The sequence below is a fragment of the Eleutherodactylus coqui genome, chromosome 13 (assembly GCF_035609145.1).
Source record: "Eleutherodactylus coqui strain aEleCoq1 chromosome 13, aEleCoq1.hap1, whole genome shotgun sequence".
Classification (NCBI taxonomy): Eukaryota; Metazoa; Chordata; class Amphibia; order Anura; family Eleutherodactylidae; genus Eleutherodactylus; species Eleutherodactylus coqui.
This window is the reverse complement of record NC_089849.1, coordinates 49,903,299-49,926,996: the sequence shown is the minus strand read 5'-3', so window position 1 is coordinate 49,926,996 and position 23,698 is coordinate 49,903,299. Positions and strand designations below refer to the sequence as shown.

Genomic DNA, 23,698 nt, shown 5'->3' with positions numbered 1-23,698 from the left:
AGATCATTCGCTGTTGAGCCACACTAAACATCTTTGATGTGGACGGGAGGCGCAACTCGCATTACGGACGGCTCGCATATAGCCTTAATCTACATGTAACGATTGCCGCTCAAAACTCGCTGAAAGTGAACGATTAGCGATACGTCTAAACACGAGCTAACGACTGACTAAAAGTGCACAATTCTCGTTAGTGATTCAGTTTCATTCTGCAGAATAATCATCGGCGGCGCGTTCGCTTCTCGCTACGTTTAAACGCTCGGTGTTACACGTAGATGCACTCAACGAGAAGTCAACGATTCTAAACGATGATCGGACTGTTTAAGTAGGCTACATGGGTGGAAACAAGTTTGCGGTTTCAGCAAAGGGTGTTGCACATTTGCGCGCACAAATGCGTTTTTTTACTGTACTTTTTACACGTGCAAATTGGACGCCTGTGCGCATGCGGTAAAACACAGATCAATACTCTCGGCCGGTGAATAAGCCGGGCTCACACGGTTATATTTGTACTGTGCGGATTCCGCTATCGCCGCACGCGCGGACGATCCGTGGCATTGTAAGGCTTGCATCTTAGATTTTTCATTCACACTCGTGGATACGAATTGTGTATTCTGCGGTTGGGAAAAAAAATCTCGGCATATTCTGTTGTACCGCAAGCCGTGCGTATGGGTGGCATATGCCCACGTCATCACTAAGTGATGGTGCAAGAAATACGAATAGACCAAAAAACTGCGTATGAGCGACGGCGAGCCTCCATGGTCATCAGCAGTACAGTTAATGAGGTACGTAGGATCACCGGCCGGGCTCGCAGCCAGAATCCGTTGCGGACCTCCGGCATGCAGAATCCGACCCGCCCGTATGAGCCGACCTGCTTCAAAATCCATATTAAACTGTGTGGATCTGCCCACTGCGGGCATTCTGCTGTGAAGCGGCCTTCGTGTGGACCTAGGCTTAAAGAGATTTTGCCCAGAAAACCATCTTCAGGATGGGTCATCAACAGTCAATCACCAGTGATCGGGCGATCAGCTGATCTCTGGCTCACTGTCAATGCAGCAAGGCCAGGCATCGCTATCGGGGCTGGGAGCTGAATACGGCTGATATGCTTCCGGCACTTCACCTCCAACACCAGGGCCGGACACGCAAGTGTAATAGTGGCTTCAGCTTCCATTGATTTCAGTGAGAGTGAAGACTGCTATGGCTCCTCCGCTCCAGTCCCCAATGACTATGTCTGGCTGTACTGACAGTGAGCTGCTGATCGCCAGATCCCCGGCGATGGCCTATTCTGAGGATAGGTCATCAATAGTTTTTGCCTGGGTAAGGTGATGGTCCCATGAAATGCCACTGTCTTGGCTTCAGAATCCCCTAGTAATTAAATGAGTTTTTCCTTAGGGAAGTTGTATCCAGCCATAGTGGAGCCCCCTGCAGGAAAGATACAATATTACCCATTGACCAGCTGTGGTGACCATCCAATACATAGGTGGTCTGGTAGATGGCTTTCGCTCTGGCTCATAGACGGAGTTTCCATTTTCTTGGATGCAAAAACGACGCTACAGACTGCGCTATTTTACTGTCCCCAACCCCCCCCCCCCCCCCCAAAAAAAAAACCGGAAACCTAACGGAATGGCGGCAAACCGAAGCCTTTCCGTTGGCTTTCTGTCTTTTTAAAGCCTAACTGAATGGGGAAAAAAACCAAACCAATTGAAAAAGAAAAATAATATTTTTTTCCCGTTTTATTTCAATTTCTCTCTTCCAAAAATGGCGCAGAGACGGAAACCCTGAACTGACTCTAAAGCCTGGCTTGGACACAATGGTTATCGCTCTAAAGATGTCTTGATCACCTTGCGCTCTGAGCAGGGTATACAGAAGACAAGCGGGGCCGCTTGTCTTCTGCGTTCAGCTGTTATACATCCAAGCGCTCTGAGCGGAGTATGCAGAACACAGTTAGACCGCTGTGTTTTTCATACCCCGGCTGTTCACAGCTGAGCGCTCCGAATGGGGTATGTAGAAGACAAGTGGGGCCGCTTGTCTTTTGCATCCAGCTGTTCTCTGTTCAGATTGCTCAGCTGTTATACACCTGGGCGCTCCGAGTGGGGTATGCAGATCACAGCTGAACCATTCTGTTCTTCACACCCCGTTTACTGAGCGGGATACAGCTGAAACAATAGTATCAGCTGTATTCCGCTGTGAATTCCTGATAAGGCTCATCGTCAGCACGCTGAAAGACAACGATGAGCGACGGCTTAACGAAAACTGCACGGCCAGTGCAGTTAAACACAATGATTATCGCTCAAAAGACGGCTTTGAGCAATTTTTGAGTGAAAATCGTTGTTTCTAAATCAGCCCTAACGCCGGTGTGGAAGCAGCCTGACCTGGTAGAGGTTGATGGGGAAGCCCTTGGGACGTTAGTGTCTACACAATGCTGTCAGCCTCACAAAGTCTTCTTGTCGGCTCTCTATCCCTGAGTACACAGAGCTGTTTGTGTTTACTTGTGGGGAGTTAATTAACGTATTCCACTGTAGAGATATGCGCTCGTTAGAGTTCATCCAATACTGTCAGGTCTAGGCCTTCGGGCCAATGACTCGGAAAACCAGCGTTCATATGACTGTATGTTCTCTACCACAGCTTGCGTATGTCAATGATCGTCCAACAAACGGGCAAACTCTTGTTTTTTACCGGATCACGTTGTTGATGTGGGCAAAAAAAAAATTCTTGCTCATCGGCGGAATCTCCGTGTAGATGGGGCATAAACTGTATGCGGACCGGGAGAGGGGTTTTGTAAGTATGAAACAAGGTGCCAGCTCTGGTTCCTGTCCGATCCCATGACTGCTGCAGTCATGTGCCATTCATCATTAAGATGGCCATTCGATGGCTCGGCGGGCACCTGTGATGAACAGCAGCCATTATTTCCCCACTGGCACTAGCGGTGATCTGCCACATGTAAATGGTAGCACTGAGCGCCAAGGCTCATGATGTTTTGTTGTTGGCAGTCGTTAATGGGCATAAGATTTTCCCATGTAAAAGGTCCTGTTTTTCTTCTCTAAATGATGGACAAATTGGGGTTACCCACTGGATCCCATTATAAGGCCGTAGGCTCTGCCGCGTGAAGTTGGTATCTTTTGTGCATTGGCTAAAGTTATGATTTCTGTTATAAACAGAAGCCTTGGAAGGTTAGATCGTAACTGATGCTTAGGGCGCCGTCACATGGGCGTATTTTCTTGTTTGTATTGCGTCCATAATTTTTTACAGACGTTATACAGATGGCATAAAACCCATTGATTTGCATTGGGATAGTCAATGCCACGATTAACGCGGCATCCCGAGTGCCGCACTAATTGCAGTACAGCGCTGCTATTGATTTCAATGGGGCCTCGCAGACCTGCGATTTTTGTCTTTCTATTCTTCTGCGTTTTCACGGTTTTTAATGCACCTGATCACCCATAATAATGATGGGGTATGTTAAAAAGCGCCGTCAAACGCTGTACCATGCATTCAGAAATGCAGCTCGGATGCGCAGTAAAATGCTGCAGTTTCGAGCTGCGTTTGACTGAAGTGTGCGTGCGTGCGCGCGCGCACGCGGCTTTAGGGATTTAAGCCTGTCAATGGGCGAAATCCATGTGCAGAATTGCGATTCAGAAACGAGCATTTCCGCATGCAGATCTGTAGCAGAACCCCACCTTGGGTTGAGTTGAGTGGCTGCCCAGTAGTCGGCACATGAACACTTTTGCTCCTCTATTGTGCAATCTGGCTTGCTGCATGCTACCAGGTTATATGGTGATGGAGCCTTCCCTGCAGTATATATCTTGTATCCGGCTTCTTTTTCTGTCAGTTGTGTCTTTGTGCATTCTTTTCTCACCTCTGTGGTTTTTCATCTGTGGCAGAAAGGTGCAGATTTTGCCACAGTTTTTAGATGCAAAATTCTCATGGTGAATTCTACTGTCTCAACATAACATACCTTAGAGGGTTTATGGCATTTTTTTCATGTATAGCTAAAATAACAGCACAGATTTGAGGATGTTCTTGGGGGCCGAGGCTCCAGTTCTGATAAATCCTATTCATACCAGTTGTGATGGTTTCGTAGGATATCTCTATGGAGATCTTTAAGTATAGGCCTCGTGCCTATAACTCGTGACCATATCTAGATCACCTGCTCTGATGTTGGCTCATTCTGTGCCTCTTATTGTCCCTAGGGGAGAATTTGGTTCCTCACCAAGCATTGTACATTGGCCTATGAGTCTATAAACCATGTGTCAACATGCCAGGTTCTTGTTGCCTGCAGAAAGAAAAGACTTTCCTAAAGTGACCCTCTGGTTCATATAAACATTTTTTACTATACTTGAGTGTGTATGATTAATAAGGTTGTCCCATTTCTAATATTGATATCAGTAGTCCAATTCACTTCAGTAGGACTTGGCCTGCAATACCATACCAGGCCACTATACAATGTATGGAGCTGTCTACTTCATTCAGTACAGTAACTCCATGCATTAGAACACGGGTTCTGGGATAACAGCTGACCAGTAAGAGTCCTGGGCGGCAGAACCCCTTTGATCAGCTGTTGATTACCTATCTTGAGGATAGGTCATCAGTGTTAGATATGGGTCAACTCCTTTAACATACCTGGTGCCCTCATTTTCATTGTTGCTTCCAAGGTTCACCCCATTCCATCTTCATGTATATAAGATAATTACTATAGTCTGAAATACTCCCCTCAAATTCATAACTTGGTTGGGTAAGACATCTAAATGGTTTTGGTTTTAAGTTATCGTTCGGAGAAGAGAAACCTCACTTGCTCTAATCAATGAAAGTTATTGCCAAGAGCTACCATCAGCACTAGACCTTATGGTGGATATACACATTATATCAAGGTTGGCCAACCCAATCATTTCAGCGGGATCGAATGTGTTTGGCGGCCTCCTGACTCACCCCCAACATCTGATATTGGGTAAGAAATGGAATGGGCAATTGGATTTCTTCTATTCTTGGGAGATTTATCTGGCGGCGGCTTTTCCCCTCTCTACATTCACTGCACATGCATGCTTGGCTAAGAAGTGTCAAGCATCAAGCCTTGGGGGATTTGGGCAAGATAGCCGTTGGCTGAGCGCTGCTTCAAATGTATAGGCAGCCTTTGTGCATTGACATTCGGTAAATTACTTAGCCCTGTTTAATATACTGTAGCAATAGAATCAGGTCTGTTCTGAAAAGTCCTAACTATTTCCAAGCAAACACCTGGCTATTTGAATCCCATTACCATTTCTAAAGGATCTTCGGCTGGAAGCTTCCTGCCGACTAGAGAACCGTCCTCTAGACCCCAACACAACAGATGTCGAAGCCAGAGAGAAGTTGTAGTTCTGGCCAAAAGTCTCGTCAATATGAATCCCTTTGGATGAGACACGAGCTTACTATAAACCCACCGAAGAATAACTTGCAGGTGTGAGGATTGTTTTTGGCAAAAACATTGACATGCTAAGCTGCACGGTTTTGGAACTGGAGTTCTGAAGAATATATTTCATAGCCCCAAATAATATCAAAACACTCCCTACGGTACGTCATCTTATAATAGAGCGCAGTCTATGGAAGATGGTCATATGTTACAAGCCGACATGGACACGTCGAGTGTTTAGGCATCGACGTGGCAAGTCAGGTTCAATAGGGCTAAAGGTACAGTAAAGTTGTGCATCGACATGCACCATATAGCCTAAGGGGAGTAAAAATGGGAGTCACAGAGAAGGCTCTGGTATACTTATAGATCATAGACTAAATAATAGCACAATGTCAATCAGCTGCTTCTAAAGCCAGCACAATAGAGTTGCCCTTTGTGTATGTGCCTTACCGTCATCCGGCTGAATTAGATGGACATATACATTTTTGTTCATCCATGCTATGTAGCCTTTATTGTAATCGAGAGAGAACTAGTTAGTATTTGCTCAACCATCAACCTTTCACTAATAAGTACTTGCTCAGCACTTGAGATTACGGATTCATTCGAAAGGTCACTTCACCAAAAATATGCTTTCCACACCGTTGGAGATGAACGAAGGACGTCCGCGTCGCACTAGTTTACTACTGCAATATACAGTGTGGCTATCGAATGATCAAATATTAAAGATATTGCCTGGTTTTACGGTCTTCTGGAGGTGGGGGTGAGTCAGAGATCGGGGACGGCGGTCATATATCTGTATCCTCATAATCGCCAGGGGAAATGCACGCCAAAAACAGCTCATTCTGAAGATAGTACAAAAAGGGTGGTCGTTGGTGAAACCAGGGCTACTGTTCATCTGATTGCAAGTGGCACCTAAGGAAACTCTTTAACACTGTCCGAAAAATGTTTTTAGAAACTGTTGTCCATCAGCAGGGCATAGCGAAGAAGGTTTTTCCAATAGATCCTTTTTGACGTGCCGTATTCTTGGAGTGTAAGTTGTAAACTGTTTGTATCTCTTCACAAAGGAAGGGCTCCAATAGACAAACGCTCCACCTCTGTTTGCCAATTTCTTTCGGCTAACGGCAAACCTCCTCGAGAAAAACCTGGCTTTCGAACCTCTCAAAACTGGAAGCTGCTTGTGGCAGTCCAGTTGGGAATGACTCTCTTATGGGGTCTGTTCACCTCTATTCATAAGTGTGTACACTGTATCACTAGTCAACAGATACATAGGAACACGTCTTTTTGGGTCTTCAGTCATGGGTCATGACTGTAGCCATGTGTGGCTATACTAGGTGAGATCTTTTTTGTTGTTGTTGTAGACACACCTCACCTCCTCACCCATTGCAATGATGGGCTGCGTTAAAAAACGCGGCATTTTTACAGACTCCTGTGTGAGAGCAGCCTTTTTAGATAGGACCCATCACGGTCTCTGATAAATAGAACAGACTGCATTATTCCAAGGATTTCGTCTGTTGTTGTAGGGGCCCCTTCCTGTTGGCATGCAATGACTTCCAATTTAGGGCGCATTCACACGGGCGTATTCAGTAAGAAGGCCCTTTACATTTTTCTCTGCACATCTACATGCTCCCATTGACTTTAACGGGCTATTTCTGTTTGTAATACGGACCAAAATGGGACATTTTTTTTTTTCTTGTGTGTAAATAATGCGTGTCTGAATACCGCGATGCAAATCAATGGGGTTTCTGCTTTCTGTATCACATGTTTGTGGCAAAACAAAAGCGTGTAATGCAGAGCCCAAATTCGATGGTGTTAATGAGCCTTAGAGGAAGTGTGTCATCAAAAAATGACCTATTGTATAAATCAAGTGGTTATGTTTAAGCATATTTTTAAAAATGTGTTTTTTGTTTTTTTTTTAGTTTTTGAGGTCACATTAATATATATTAATATACATACACACCTCGAGTATAAGCCTAGTTTTTCAGCACATTTTTTTTAATGCTGAAAAAGACCCCCTCGGCTTATACTCAAGTGAGGTAAAAAAAAAAAAACGACAAAAAACCAGCAATACTCGCCTCCCAGCAGTAAGCTGCTTGAGAATTCTCCCTGCTGTCATCTTCCTGCTCAGCTTTGAATCCCCCCCCCGCCGCCCGTCAGCGCTGTGTAGTTAAGCCAATCACAGCCGGCGCTTGAACATACACAGCCATTCAGTGGATGACATCACTGAATGGCTGTGATAGGTTTATCGAGCACCAGCTGTGATTGGCTGGCGCTCAATCCAATCACGGCGCTTACTTACACAGCGCTGACGGTGGGGGAATTCAAAGCCGAGCAGGGAGATGACAGTGGGGAGAATTCTCAAGCCGCTTGCTGCACCGCCGGGGAGAGCATCGCGTCGGGGACACAGATGCCGGCTGGGAGGTGAGTATTGCATTTTTTTTTTTACTCAGTGTATACTCGAGTATAGCTAGGCTTATACCCGAGTCAATAAGTTTTACTAGTATTTTGTGGTAAAACTTTTTGACTTGGCCTATACTCGGACCGGCTAATACTCGAGTATATACGGTATATTTAAAAAAAAAAAAAAAAAAATATATATATATATATATATATATATATATATATATATATATATATATAGTAGAGGTGCACTACAGAGAATGGCCTGTAGGGGGCAACAGACAGCCATTCTGGTGCCTGAGAAAAGGGAAAACGCCCATAGGGTGTGGTCAGGAAGTTGGATATAAGGGTACATTCCTGCTACACCCAGGGAGATGTTGGCTGAGAGAGCCGGAGAGGACCTGTGCAGCAGAGCTAAGCTGCGGCAGGCCAGTGGCCTAGGAAAGGCCAGAGTCCTACAGGGGTGACCACCCTAACCTCAACACCCAGGTGGGGTGTGTATGTGGACTTTTATGTTTTGTTGAAGAATGTTATATGGACTGTTTATGTTGGTTGTACTGTGAATAAAGACTGGCAGGAGCCAGGTTTAAAGGAAGTCCGCATCTCCAGAGAGTACTTCTATGTGGTCGGCAAGTGCACCCCACTTGCTTACAATATATATATCCTAATATCCTGCAGTTTTCGCACTGACTATTGACCCTTCCTGTTCTGTATACATGGATAACACAAGATCCGCCATTCACGATAGGGGATGGTCACCGCTCACTTCCTCTCCCTCCCTGCACAATGGTTTCTGCACAGGTCGCAGAGCATGCCCACAACACTCTCTCCCATAGAAGTCAATAGGTCCCTGCCTGTCCATTGTATATATGGCTTAAAAGGCTGCTGTGAAGCAAATCTCTTCAGCAAAGGCAAGACGGTGGCCTCAATAGTCATGTGCAGACTACAGAATTAAGAAAAAAACAAATACGGGGAATGAAAACAGATTAGAATAAGGGAATATATTTCACTTTCTGGTTTTAATTGTTGGAAAGAAAAAAAAAAGTTACATTTTCTTAAATTGCAGAGCCCAATATTAGCTCATTAACAAGCAGGCAACCATTCTTATTGGTCGACATGACATCTGATTGATATTGGGTGGTGGAGAAGGCCAACTTGACTAGTGGACTAGTATGGGGCTCCAAAAGTAATGGGAGCCATTGCGTGCCAACTGAAGGGGGGGGGGGGGGGGTCTAAAACAACATAAGCAGTGCTGGTACCGCCAGGAAGCTTGCAGCTATGATGGCATGTAGCCCGTTCCATTTCGCAGTCCACATGATAGATTCTCGTTAAGCCCAATATACAAAACACAAGTTTGATCATCCATTTGTGGACCAACGATGTTTTAAAATGTTCAGGTAGTTTCCAACATCTTAGCAGAGTCTGTGACTGCGCGGGAGGCGCTGCCGCAGCAGAGGGGCGTTGGTTGTCGGGGACAGCTGGGCTCCCTGTAGAGAAGGCAGAGACAGTTTATTACCGTCTCTGCCTTCCTGATAGTTTAAATACTGCGCTTAATTACTACGGTGTATACAGTTTATCACGCTGCCATGACATGTTCTGTTCCATGTGATTACCGGGTGCTGGGGAGCTGCTGGGTCTCATCAGAACTTTCTGAAAGAGTCTTCTACTAAAATATAACTTTAGGCCTCCTGCACACGGGCGACATGACATCGGCGGGAGAAGATTGCAGCGATATCGCATCGCTGCACCGTGCGATATAGCTGCGTCTTCTCGTGGCAATACCGCGATTTTGTAGCATCACGTGTGATGATTTTCGGGGTGGCTTGAAATATAAGCCCTACCCCGAAAATAAGCTGTAACTAAAGGACAAAAAAGAAAAAGTATACATCACCTCTTCCACGCTGTCTGGGGCGCCGCCACAGCTTCTCCCCAGGTCCCGGCACTGATCTTCTTCTTCATCTTCTGGCCGAGGATTGAAAAATGCCCAGCTGCTGGAAGCGCTGGCTGTGATTGGCTACCACTTAGCTAATCACAGCCAGTGCTCGAAGAATGGCTCTGATTCGTTCAATCACTGCCATTTATCGAGCACTTGCTGTGATTGGCTAAGTGTCAGCCAATCACAGCCAGCACTTCCAGGAGGCTGGGATTTTTGAGTCCCCGGCACAAGAAAATTAAATGATCAGTGCCGGGACCCGGTAAGAAGATGCGGCCAGGTTGACAGCACGTCTAAGGTGATGTATGTGTATTTTTTTCCACAGTTAGGGCTTAGATTATAGCTTTGACAGTAGAATTTCCTACTGTCAAAGTTGCATCACATCACACGAAAACAGCGTTTTCATGAGATGCAACAGAGAGGAAGGCTCCATAGGGAAACATGGGCTACAACACCTCGTGAGTCGCGGGCATATTGCCGGACCCGTGAGGTTTTTGTGTCGGGATGTCGCATGCTGCAAAACATTGCATGTGTGAAGTAACCCATAGGAAAGCATGGGCTTCACATACATGCAATTTGTAGCACTGTAGCAATGCTACAAAATAGCGTGACTTTGTCGTCCGTGTGAACAGGCCTTAAAGTATGCATTAAGATTCATCGGTGCATTTTCCACCAGAAAAACCCCTGTTCATCAGGGGTCGGACCGATCTCGCTCTGTCACTTCTTACCATTTGTCCTTCACTGCAGGATGACCGTCCTGAAAAGGGAGACCCCGCTCTCCAACCTCCACCTCCAGCAGCCTAGTTCGTTCCTATATGTATGCCAAGTCTTTTATCTAGGCCGGGTTAGACAGAGAATATACAGCACTTCTGTTTCAGTACAGGCACAGCTATCAAATTTAAAAGGTCCAATTATCAGTCCATAGATTCACATTTTGGTAATTGTCTGTCAAGCAATTCTCTCTTTTTCGACCACTAAATGAGCTTATTATATACAATATGAGCTTCTACATGATATTTTCATACTTTTTTTACAGCGTTGCTAAACTAGCCGCCCCCCACGATTGTTTACCGAACAGTTTTAATACTTTTGTTAAGCCGTTTTTCTAATTTACAGTTTTTACGCTCCTGTGAGCTGCTAAAGGATATTATAATACATTTATTTCACAGAGCGCCACCAAAATCACCGCCCTCATGATTGTCTATCAAGCAATTGTCTCTCAATCAGTTTTCTCTCTCACAGTTTCTTAATTTTCAATGTAGTTCTCCATCACTCCATGGGCTCCTCAGGATATTCTATTGTACTATTATATCGTAAACCAACCAGTATTCCATCTTATTATCAGAAACTCATCAAGCAGCCAATTCATGATATTGCCCCCCCCATCTCGCCCCCTAAATTGCGACACAACTTTGCCACAAAGTGCATATATTATATTTATTGCTCATTATCCTCTTATGTGGCCAAACTTTCATTTAGTGCTTTAGTTTGAAACGTGTAGCTGATCCCATGGCGGTGACATCATCAGAGGTCCTGTACGCACACGGCTGCTGTCCAGCTAGATGTTCGTTAGTATTTCATAGCAACTGAGGCCACGGGATTTGTAGCCCACCTGTAATCTTCACAAGGATGCAGAACCTTTGATGACATCAGGGGCGGAGCATGTAAGTCATTCACTCGGGATAAGCGTCACCATCATGTGATCGGAGGCGGAGCATGACGCTGATGTCATCACAGGTCCTTCATCTCCAGTGCTATGCTGCTTCTGATCCCTGTTGTTGTATATGATGAACAATGTATGTAGCAGTGCTGTGTGTGTGACATGCCTGTAGCAGAGCTGTGTGGCGCCAATAGAAACGCTGGTGCTATAATTTTCCAATAATTACTAGTACATACTATATTAACAAAAAAAATAATACAAACTGGAAGGGAAACATAAGATAAAGTATAACTAAAGTTTTAAAAAAGTTCTGACACGGCATGATTACCACAAGTCAGGAGTTTTCATCAATTGGGCTCTGGATGCTGAGACCCCCCCCCCCCCACACTGATCGTTAAAACAAAGGAGCAGAAGTGCTTCTCTTAGCACTGTGCTCATCCAGCTGTCATCACTAGCCGTGTACGGACTTTCCATACATTACTCCAAACCTAGGTGGAAGTGTCCGAAGGGACACAACGCTCAGAAGCCATTTTTGCAATAGGTAGGGGTTTCAGCATCCAGACCCCACTGATCAAAACTTCTGACATGTCGCTGACACAGGCAAAAACTTTTTAAAAAGTTAACTTACATTTTAAAAATCTATTTAAAGGGGTATCCTGGCGACATTATTATCCCCTATCAGCAGGATAGAGAGTAACTAGCTGATCAGTGGGGGTTCGTCTACTGGGACCTTCACTGATCACCAGAATGGTGGTCCCGTATCCCCCGAGAGACTGGCAAAATAAATGGCTCTGCAGCGTGCATACTCAGCTACTGACTGCTCCATTGATTTCAATGGGACCACCAAAAATAGCCAGGTTCAAGCACTCGACTGTCTCCAGTGCTCTCATTGAAATGAATGCAGCGGTCGCTGAGCATGTGAACTGCCTCTCCATTCATATTTACCAGTCTCTCCGGGAACACAGGACCCCTGCTCTGGCAATCGGTGGAGGTCCCAGTGGTCGGACCCCGCTGATCAATTAGTGATCCCCTCTCCTGCGGACAGAGGATAGCTTGAGCTGCTCTCACACAGGTGTTGTTTGAAACGCCAGCTAAAAATGCTGTAAAATATCTCCATTGACTTCAATGGGGCTTCTCAGACGAGCCTTTTTGAATGCGGTCTGCTCTATTTTGGTGTGTTTCAGCCATTTTTTAAAAATCTCCTGCTTTCCCGCAGGATCCACGGCATGTCCACAGTGTCTGCTGCAGACGGGCCGCGGATCGGACAGCTTCCGTTGACTTCAGTGGAAGTTGTCCGTGTGGGATCCGCACAAAAAATGGAGCATGCTGCGATTTGTTTTCTGGACCAAAAGGTCGGCAAAACAGATATGCATGCTTACATTAATTTGTGGACGCCCATGCTTCCCTATGGGCAGCTTGATTAGCGGATCTCCTGCGCGGACATGTTAATGTTGCCGGAATACACCTTAGTTCTATTAAAAAAATAAACATAAAAGTAAAAAATAGACATTTTATTTTGTTCACAAAAAATAAAAAATATATGAAAATAAAGTTTTTTGTTTCATGAAAATAGAAAAAAAAATTTAAATAATTGAACAAGAGAAAACTTTATAGCTTTCCAGACTGCATTAACACTAAAAAAAGGTTAAAAAAAATAACTGGTCAACAACTGGGTACATATAGTACTTGTCGTTTTACTGGTGCATGCAACGGAAATTAGCAGAACTTATAAAAGATGTATAACTAATTGTTGACATGCATGATTCGTCATCAAAATGTGAAATCTCATACCCCAACAATCCTCTAAGGAAGGCAGTTGGTGGGATACAGACCGTAAATCACTGCCAACACTAAAGTAGCGCCACCTCTACTGTATGAAGGCTTGTACCTGTTCCCGAAGTGTAGCCACCAGTCCGTCCTCTCGTCTGATGATTGGAGCTGTAGTCGGCAGACATCAGGCAAGGGGGTCCTAAGGAGGGCCAAACAGCCTGAATTGTAACAAGCTGCAAGACCTCCCATCGACAGCTCATTTACATAGAGCATGCAGAATACTTTTAGGAAAAGCAGGAGGTCCTATCCTCCATATCGCCATAAAGCTAATCTACTGTTCAAAGTGAGTTCTAGGCTATAGTCTAATGATGGACTGTTTAAAAAAAATAAAAATAATTTTTCACTGGGCTCTCACTCATGACCTGAAGGTTGCAAGTTCAATTCAATCCCTACATGGCTCAGGTAGTTGACTCAGCCTTCCATCCTTCGAAAGGCTGGTTTAGACACAACGATTATTGCTTCTTTTTTTTTTTTTTTAACGATAACCGTTGTGTGCTTTTTACAGTGCAAGGTGATCGCTCAAACATTGAGCGATCACCTTGCGATTTGAGCGGAGGATGCAGAAGACATCCAGCTGCTCCCCGCTCCGAGCGCTCGACCGTTATACAGCCGAGTGCTCCGAGCAGGGGATGCAGAAGACAGGCAGGGCCGCTTGTCTTCTGTATCCAGCTGTTCCCTGCTCGGAACGCCAGCCTGTTATACAGCTGAGCGCTCCGAGCAGGGTATGAAGAACACAGCTGGACAGCTGTGTTCTTCATACCCCACTTGTCTTAAGGGAACGGAATACTACTGAAACAATAGTATAGGCACATTTAGACACAACAATTATCGCTCAAAAGATGTCGCTCAAGCGGAGCGATTACCTTGCGCTGCCAGCGGAGGATCCTGAAGACAATCGAGGTGTCCCCGCTGGTCTTCTGTATCCAGATGTTTTCTGCACAGAGCGCCTGGCTGTTATACAGCCGAGCGCTCCGTGCCGGGTATGGAGAACAGAGCTGGATCATGCTTGTCTTCTGAATCCAGCTGTTCCCTGCTTTAAGCTCCCGGCTGTTATACAGCTGAGCGCTCGGAGGATGCAGAAGACAAGCGGGGTGTCCCCGCTTGTCTTCTGCATCCAGATGTTTTCTGCACGGAGCGCCTGGCTGATATACAGCCGAGCGCTCCATGCCGGGTATAGAGAACACAGCTGGACCGCTCTGTTCTTCATACCCAGCCTGTTATCAGGGAGCGGGATACAGCTGAAACAATAGTATCAGCTGTATCCTGCTGTGAATCCCTGATAAGGCTCATCGTTAGCACACTGAAAGGCAACGATGAGCGATGGCATAACGAAAACTACACAATGTCAGTTCAGTTACACACAAGGATTATCGCTCTAAAGACTGATTTGAACAATTTTTGAGCGAAAATCGTTGTGTCTTAATCAGCCTGAAGGTCAGTAAAATGCATACCAAGCTTGGTGGTGGGGTAATAAATAAATTACCTCAAAGCGCTGCGGAATACGTTGGCGCCATACAAATAACAAGGCTTACTTATTTGTATTCATTCGGCCGCAGACTGCTCTATTTCTTCAGTTAAAAATGGAAATTCAATGTAACGGAAGCGCATTGAAAACTTCTCGTTTGCTTTTTTTTTTAAACCCGTTGAAATCAATGAGGAGGAAAATGAAATCATTTAATTCTGTCCCTCCGCTCCAAAAACTGAACCAAGAGACGGAAAGGAGAGTGTGGACGCAGGTGTTACTGAGCCCTGAGTTATTAGATGCGTGTCTGAAACATCCTCTTCACCCTTGGCCGTTTCCTACTTCTGCACCGCCATCACCCCCCTCCCCTCATATCATACCCTGTCCCAATCGCTGATATGGTTGGCCCGCTTATTTAATAACGTACAGAACACATCGGTCTCCTGACACTACTCAGGGTCAGATTCGGAATAAAGCATTTCTTATTCATCGCCTATCTTTTTGGGAGAATTGGTAAATAAATCAGAATGCTCGGGAAATACTTTTTCTTTCCCCGACATCCTGACCCTCGTTTATGAATGCACAATAATCCTCAGCGCACTTACGTATTCAGCGGGCGTTCAGGCGAGGAATGCGCCAAACAGTGTGCATTATATGTATGATCTGCCATACACATAATTTCTCATTCTAATGGCCTTTAATATCACTCCGTTGGGTAATTTGCTGGAGGTTGCCTTGGTAATACAATCGCTCCAATCATTCCGTAATGTTTGATGAATCAAGTACCATTCGTGACACTTGGACTCTATCTCTGGAAATGGCTGGATCCGGTATAATCACAATACAAATGGAGAGCTAATCGCAGTCAAAGAGCCCCGATGCCATTCACTACTGAATTGCATTTTCAGTTTTAAAGCCCGTACACTTCTCATCTGAAAGGCATGCGTGTTCAAGGAGCTCTAAATCAGTTTTTATAGATGAAGCCGGTTAGTCATAAAACAAGAAGATACTTTGTAATATAAACCATATTTCTATTGTGCGGCATTCTTCAGTTCTATCAATGCAGCCGGCAATCGAAGCCACGGATCTGCTTATGGATGCCATACCTACAGTATATCCAGGGGGCGTACGCGGATATGTGCGGGTGTATGTGTTTTACACCTAAAAGAAATGGCAACCGGAATGAAATCATCCGCTATACTATATTAAATAGAAATAAAGTTTGAAATTTATTAAACAAGTTTAGTATAAAAGGGTCAGCGACAGACTAAAAAATTACCCAGGAGCCATTGACAAGATTTTTTTTTTCTTCTTTAAAGTATACTTTAAAAGTGCTGTCCAGCGCTGCTGTAGCTTCTTCCCGATCCCCGGAACGGTGGTTCTTCTTCTTCTCTTCTGGCCAGGGAATGAAAAATCCCCGCCTCCTGGGAGTGCTGGCTTTGATTGGCTGACGCTTAGCCAATCACAGCCAGCGCTCGAATGGCTGTGATTGGCTAAGCATCAGCCAATCAGAGGCAGTGCTTCCAGGAGGTGGTGATTTTTTTTTTAAAACCCTGGCCAGAATATATGAAGAAAAATAGTGTCGGGGATCAGGAAGAAGCTACAGCAGACCCCAGACAGCGATTTTTAAGGTGATGGGGTTTTTTTTTTGTTTTTTTTTTAATTTTTCCTGCAGCCAGGGCTTAGTTTAGGGCTTTGACAGTTGGATTTTTGTACTGTCAAAGTTGCACCGCATGAAAATTGTGTTTTCGTGCGATGCAATGCCACAAAGAGGAAACATGGGCTACAAAACCTCACGAGTCGCGTGCATATAGCTGGACCTGTGAAGTTTTTGAGTCTGCATGTCGCATTCTACAAAACATCGCATGTGTGAATTAACCCATTGGAAAGCATGGGCTGAACGAACACGATATGTCGCCCGTGTGAACGAGGCCTAAAGGACATATCCACATCTGTGCTTACCTCTCGCTGTATAATCACCACTCCCAGAGCTATTGCTCCACTCCCCCTTGCAGTATAATCCCTTTCAGAGCTTCTGCCCCCTCCCTGCAGTGTGATTACTTTCAGAGCTCCCTTCCATCCGCCCATTCACCAGAGCTGTGCCCACAACTCCTCCACTTTAATTGCATTGACTGGAGCTATATACGCCACCCTGGTAATCGCAGGAACAGGAGCTCATATTATTGGGCAGTCAGTCAGTGCTGAGGGGGAACACTTCAGCGAGTAGTTCCTGAGGCATGCTTTGTCCAGCAGAAGCTAGGCAGCATGTACATGGGGGGCATGGTCTTCATGGAGATATGCCTACCTGTGGCATGCCTGCTAGGTGTAGAGTAAATCTTTCTCTCATTATAGCAGGGCTGATCACAAATGGCGTCACGACCTGAAAAATCTTGTCTCCATTTGCAAATTCTTGGTCGCATTGCCAACAGTTTTGATCCCCATCTGGAGCCCGGCGTAGAACTCATCTGCTCTGGGTAATTCGCATTACCCTTCTGTAACAGCTGTATAGAACGTACGGACAGGGGTTGTTTGGTCTCGGCAGTCTATGTATTCTACAGATGAAGAACATCCCATTACGTCTCTGCATCAGTGTTATGGTGGTATGTTAGAATACTGAAACCAGACCACCATTTTTATGTATGTTGGATCCTTCTGTTGCCTTCCTCATTACAGGCTCCTGTCCACAGGCGGGTCGGACCCCGCATGCAGGATTCTTTCAGCGGAGTTCGACCCGGCGCTCGACCAGTGACAGCTTACCTGTCTAGCGTCTCTTCTCTGTGCTGCGGAATTCCCGGTCTGCGCTCCAATCCGCATGCGCAGTATAGAGGACACGGCGGCAGCGCTATGGCGATGACGCGGCTCCCGCGGTGATTCTGCAATGCTGATTGCAGAATGGCCGCGGGACAGAAGCTGTCAGTGCGTAGCTCACACAAAATCGCAGCATGCTGAGATTTCTTCTCCATAAGTGGAAAATCACAATCGATGACTAAACTGGGTGTAGAGTCAATAAGGAATCATTTGTGTCCATAATCTTCACAGTTTCTATTTGCTCTATACGAATCAATGGGGTCGAATAATGAATTCTGCCGAAAAATGGATCCGACCTGCCGCATGCTGAGGTGTTATGGTGGCCATACATATTAGTTGTGTACCTACCCGACTGAGGGTCCTTTTACACGGCCTGATAAATCGTTCCAATTCCTGTATCCAGCTGGAATTCATTATCCTTCAGCCTATATGCATGCCCCAACTGAATGACGAATGAGAATTAGTTGTTCATCGTTCAGCTTATGTATGCACTAAAACTGAATGACGGAGCGGCCCGTGTATACAGGCAGTCGTTCATTTATAGCTGTGATGTATAGTATCTATGGGAGTCCACTACTGGAGATCCCTGTTGATTGTTGGGTCTTGCTGTCAGTGTGGACCGCTATGAAAACAGATATGGTTTCTGTGAGAGTGCAGTATCAAATTGGCCACTGCAATGTTGACGGCACTATCTGCCACAGGCGTGGTCCAACTGATTGCCCGGCCTGCTGTCAGTGCGATTAGTGGAAATTTTTAGAGGCGGAACCCCCTGATCAATGGTTGATAAGATAACCTATCCTGAGGATAGGCTTCAAAAGTAGACGTTTCGGATAACCCCTCTGAAGGTATTCAGAAGAGCGGGTGCAGAGCTCTCGCTGCACTGACTCTGAACCGGAGTCCTGGGGAAATGCAATGTGCATGCTGAGTCTTTGACAAACATATGGCACTTCTGGGGAGAATTCTGTGCGTATATGTAATACTATACTATATTCTATTTCTCCCGAGTCAGATTTGGCCAGCTTATTCTATATTTCCAGCATGTTTTGTGTACATCGCCCGTTGTATGAATGAAACTGTTCCTTGTTTGCTCCAGAACATCTGTTTTGAGCATTATTTGGCATCCATATACCGTTTCCACTACGGCACATAGACTACAATAATGCGTTGTTATGGCGGTACACTATAGGGAAAACTGCTTCTGGCTCTTTAAACTAGTGTGTTTCCCAAAGTATCCTGTAGGGGGAGCTATAACTGTAGCAGAAAACTCTTAAATTGTAATGCGCATATATGGTGTATATGTAGAAGTGGGTATTTGACTTTTTTACATTATCGTATGAGTTCATGCACTGAGTTTATGAACCCTTTATTTTCCAGCAAAGGCAGGTCGAAAGCTGACGTTCCTCTACTTGGCCAATGATGTCATTCAGAACAGTAAGCGCAAGGGACCGGAGTTCACGCGGGAATTTGAGAATGTTCTACTGGACGCCTTCACTCATGTGTCCAGGTACGGAGGTGCTGCATGCGGGGAAAGGCAATTCTTAGACCATGTTCACTTGGCGGATTTCGTATGGAATTTGTGTCAAATTCGCTTCAAAAAGTGTCCCATTCATGGGAATCCATGGTGTAATCCATGTGGGGCGGATATAAAATCTATGTTGCAAAAAAAGTGACGTCCCTTACTGATGTAGAATCCGTATGTGGTTTTCTGCACGTGGGTCAGCCCCATTGCTTTATTTTTTTTTCTGTAGTCCCCATGCAAATACATTCCAGAAATTTCCATTGAAACTGGCATGTGACTCTTCAGATGCCAAGAACTGTGTGAAGTACCCTTGAAGGGACATTCCAGTCCTGGACAAACAAAGATGGCCACACCGCTTCTCTGACTACCTGCTGCACACTGTGTATTAGTATACCTCAGTAATGTAAGACCTGACTGGCCAGTGTTGCTTACGGGTCAATGAAAGCAGGTGTGTGGGGTCTTAAAGCCCTTTTAGACACAACGATTTTCGCTCAAAAATCACTCAAAGCCATCTTTTGAGCAATAATCATTATGTCTAACTGCGCTGACGTCGTGCAGTTTTCGTTTAGCCATCGCTGATCGCTGATCTTTCAGCATGCTGAAAGATCAGCGATCAGTTATCAGGAATTCAAAGCGGGATACAGCTGATACTATACCCTGAAGAAAGGCAGGGTCTGAAGAACAGAGCGGTCCAGCTGTGTTCTGCTTACCCTGCTTGGAGCGCTCAGCTGTATAACAGCCGGGCGCTCCGCGCAGAGAGAAGCTGGATGCAGACGACAAGCGGCCTCACTTGTCTTGTGCATCCGCTGCTCAGAGCGCTCGGCTGTATACCAGCCGGGCGCTCCGAGCAGAGAACAGCTGGATGCAGAAGACAAGCAGCCCCGCTTGACTTCTGCATCCCCCGCTCGGAGCGCAAGGTGATCGTTTAACGTTTGAGCAATGACGTTGCATTGTAAAAAAAAAAAAAGCACACAACGATTATCTCTCAAAAGGTTTTTTGAGCGATAATCGTTGTGTCTAAACTAGGATTAAGACTAATGATGCACAAGCAATGCGCAGTGTGCATCAGATAGTCTTTGTTTGTCCAGGACCGGAGGGTCGCTTTAAGGGGCTTGACATTTGGACTCTTTAAAAGAGATTTTTCCATGACTTAAAACTGCTTCTCATCTACTCTGTGCTTCTGGTTTCTTCTGACAAGGTCACGTGACTGGTGCAGCCAATCACAGGCTATAGAAGGTCACTGACGTGGCCAATGATAGGCTGCTGCAGTCACATGTCCTGGTCAGAATCAACCAGAATGACAGAGTGGTTGAGAAGCAATTTTAAGTCCTGGGAAACCCCCTTTAAATTACAGTAGTGAAGGGGTTCCTGTGGGTGGCGTTGTCTCGTCTTACTACTAATTAGTAGGGTTATTGGGGGTTGAACTCCCCCTGATCACACACCGCCTCCATGCATAGATCATCAATGTGAGGTCCCAGAAAACCACTTGGACTCCGAGTTGCTTTCTATTTAAATTCTAAAGTCTATTGCTGTCCCGTTGATAATGACATACTTGCTCCCGGGACTGTCTAATTAGTGACCTGTCGGCTCTCCTGTTTTATACCTGTATTCCCCAAGTAATTCTTCCGCATCCTTTCTTGTAACTCTGGGTTATGTTGTTCCTGTGTTACACCTCTTGACTATTTTTGATAAAGTGATATCTAGGTGTTACCATTTCCTTTTGAAAGGGGTGTGTCTCTACAGAACCTAGTACTTGGCACTGATTAAAAAATTTCCGAGTGAGTAAGGACCCCCCCCCCCCCCCCCCCAATTGGGAACTCCCAGTTGTCAATGTATTAATATTTTCCCTTCAGGAATAACAGAGGTATGGTGAAATGCAGAGGTTCACAAATTATTATTCAATGGATATAATGCAAGTATTTAATAAACTATTTTTTCCCTATTTTCAGTGTTATCGAATATAAAATAAAACAATATCTTGAAGTTTTTAGACACAATCGCAATAGACTGAAACTCCTTCTGCAAAGAAAAACTTTTCAGCAGCCATCTTATCAGAGGCAGGATTACCAAGAAATAGAACCCCTAGGTATAGATTATACAGGAACACTAAGTGATGGTTACAGCTCACCTCCTCCCATTCCCTGCACAGGTCACAGTGCATGCTTAGAACACTCTCCCACAGAAGTCAATGTGGCTCTTATAAAGCTAATTTGTGGGACTGCTGTCTACAGCTGGGGAAAGATGGCTGCCACTATAATTATGTAAAAAATGGAATAAAATATGCAATCATAAAAAAACTAAGTTAAACAACATTTCGGTGTGTATTTTTGTGAAATAAAGGTGATCCTCTGCGTTTAACACATTTAATCATTGTATCAATGAAAACGTATAACGATGATTACATCAGTACATCCCCTTGTAAATGTCCTCCGTAAGGTATTTTGTGCACCACGGACCAATGCGTCTCCTGTCCTGGCCAGTGCCGGCCGGCGAGGCCTCACCAGGCATATAGATGTACAGGATGGCGGATGCCATTTGCTCCATGATATTAAATTAGATTTTTATGCCGGATTATGATGCAGCGATCACACACTTGGAATTGAGGAGGAAGTGCGAGATAATATATTGCCCACAGCATTTGGCAGCTTACACCGTTGAAATAAATTACGAGATCCAGGTTTCGGCTAGCAAGGCTTATATTCAAGGCCATATATCAGCTCAGCGGGAGCTTTCATCTAGAAGTTAATATAAAAAAGGGAAAACAACTTAACCCTTAAATTGCCACTCTATATTCACTAACCATGTTTGTGGTCCTTGCATTCATACATTTCTTACCTGATTGTCATAAGTTAAAGCCATGTCTTAATTCCTACGTACCCCACGCACCGAGTCTGTTAGGCTCCATCTCAAAGGGAACGCAAAAGAATATATATAAATAAAATATTCTGGACGTTTTAGGCAGGTGTGGAAAAACTGCTGCAAAGTAAGAATTAGAGATGAGCGAACCTACTCAGCCACGCCCCTTTTTCGCCCGAGCGCCGCGATTTTCGAGTACTTCCGTACTCGGGCGAAAAGATTCGGGGGGCGCCGTGGGTGAGTGGGGGGTTGGAGTGGGGGGAGAGGGAGAGAGAGAGGGCCCCCCCCCTGTTCCCCACTGCTACCACCCCGCTCCGCCACGCCTCCCCCGGCGCCCCCCGAATCTTTTCACCCGAGTACTGAAGTACTCGAAAATCGCGGTGCTCGATCAAGTAATTACTCGAAACGAGTACGCTCGCTCATCTCTAGTAAGAATGTTTTCAAAAATTGCATTTTGTTAATTGACAAAAATAAACAGTTAACACTTTAAGTGAATTCACAAAAGAGAAATCTAAATCAAATCAGTATGTGGTGTAACCAGCCTTTTGTCCTTTAAAACCACATCACTTCTTCTAGATATACTTACGCAAAGTCAGGGATTTTGTAGGATTCTGGTCAGGTGTTTTATTAACCGGTTATACTAAACAAGTGACCATCGTTTTCATATGTAGATAGGAACACAGTCATTAACTGAACAAGAAACAGCTGTGTAGGAGGCTTAGAACTGGGTGAGGAGCAGCCAGACTGCTACAAAGATGAGGTTGTGGAAGACAGTTTCATGTCACAGCTCGTACACCATGGCAGGACTGAGCACAGCAACAAGACACAAGGTAGTTAATGCGGATCCGCAAGGTCTCCTCCAGGCAAAGATTTCACGGCAGACTGAGTTCAAGATAAGCTCTTTAGAAGAAGCACAAAGAAACGGGCAACATTGAGGATTGTAGACACCGTGGTCGGCCAGGGAAACTTTGTGCAGCAGTTGAAAGACACATCTTTCTTACTTTCATTCAAAATCGGAAGATGTCCAGCAGTGCCATCAACTCAGAACTGGCAGAAACCAGTGAGACCCAGATACACCGATCTACTGTTGGGAGAAGACTGTCCAGAAGTGGCCAAAACACCATACCTCCAACGAAGAAACAGGATGAAGAGGCTCAACTATGCTGGGGTGCAGAAAAATGGCAGCAGGTGTTCTGACTAGTCACAATTTGAAATGTTTAGCTGTAACAGAAGGCAGTTTGTTCGCTGAAGGGCTGGAGAGCGGTACAATAATGAGTGTCTGCAGGCAGCAGTGAAGCATGGTGGAGCGCGGTACAATAATGAGTGTCTGCAGGCAGCTGTGAAGCATGGTGGAGAGCGGTACATTAATGAGTGTCTGCAGGCAGCAGTGAAGCATGGTGGAGAGCCTTACATTAATGAGTGTCTGCAGGCAGCAGCGAAGCATGGTGGAGAGCGGTACAATAATAAATGTCTGCAGGCAGCAGTGAAGTATGGTGGAGAGCAGTACAATAATGAGTGTTTGCAGGCAGCAGTGAAGCATGGGGGAGAGCGGTACAATAATGAGTGTCTGCAGGCAGCAGTGAAGCATGGTGGAGAGCGGTACAATAATAAATGTCTGCAGGCAGCAGTGAAGCATGGTGGAGAGCTGTACAATAATAAATGTCTGCAGGCAGCAGTGAAGCATGGTGGAGAGCGGTACAATAATAAATGTCTGCAGGCAGCAGTGAAGCATGGTGGAGAGCTGTACAATAATAAATGTCTGCAGGCAGCAGTGAAGCATGGTGGAGAGCTGTACAATAATAAATGTCTGCAGGCAGCAGTGAAGCATGGTGGAGAGCTGTACAATAATAAATGTC

At 45.2% G+C, this 23,698-nt stretch overlaps 1 protein-coding gene across 1 annotated transcript in view; it reads left to right on the top strand.

Annotated features, from left to right (window-relative positions):
- The window catches only part of RPRD1B (regulation of nuclear pre-mRNA domain containing 1B), a 74,114-nt gene that overhangs the window by 2,831 nt on the left and 47,585 nt on the right, over positions 1-23,698 (top strand). Inside the window, exon 2 of the mRNA XM_066586456.1 lies at positions 18,842-18,971. Within this exon, the coding sequence (XP_066442553.1) occupies positions 18,842-18,971 (130 nt within the window). The remainder of the gene's footprint in view (positions 1-18,841; positions 18,972-23,698) is intronic.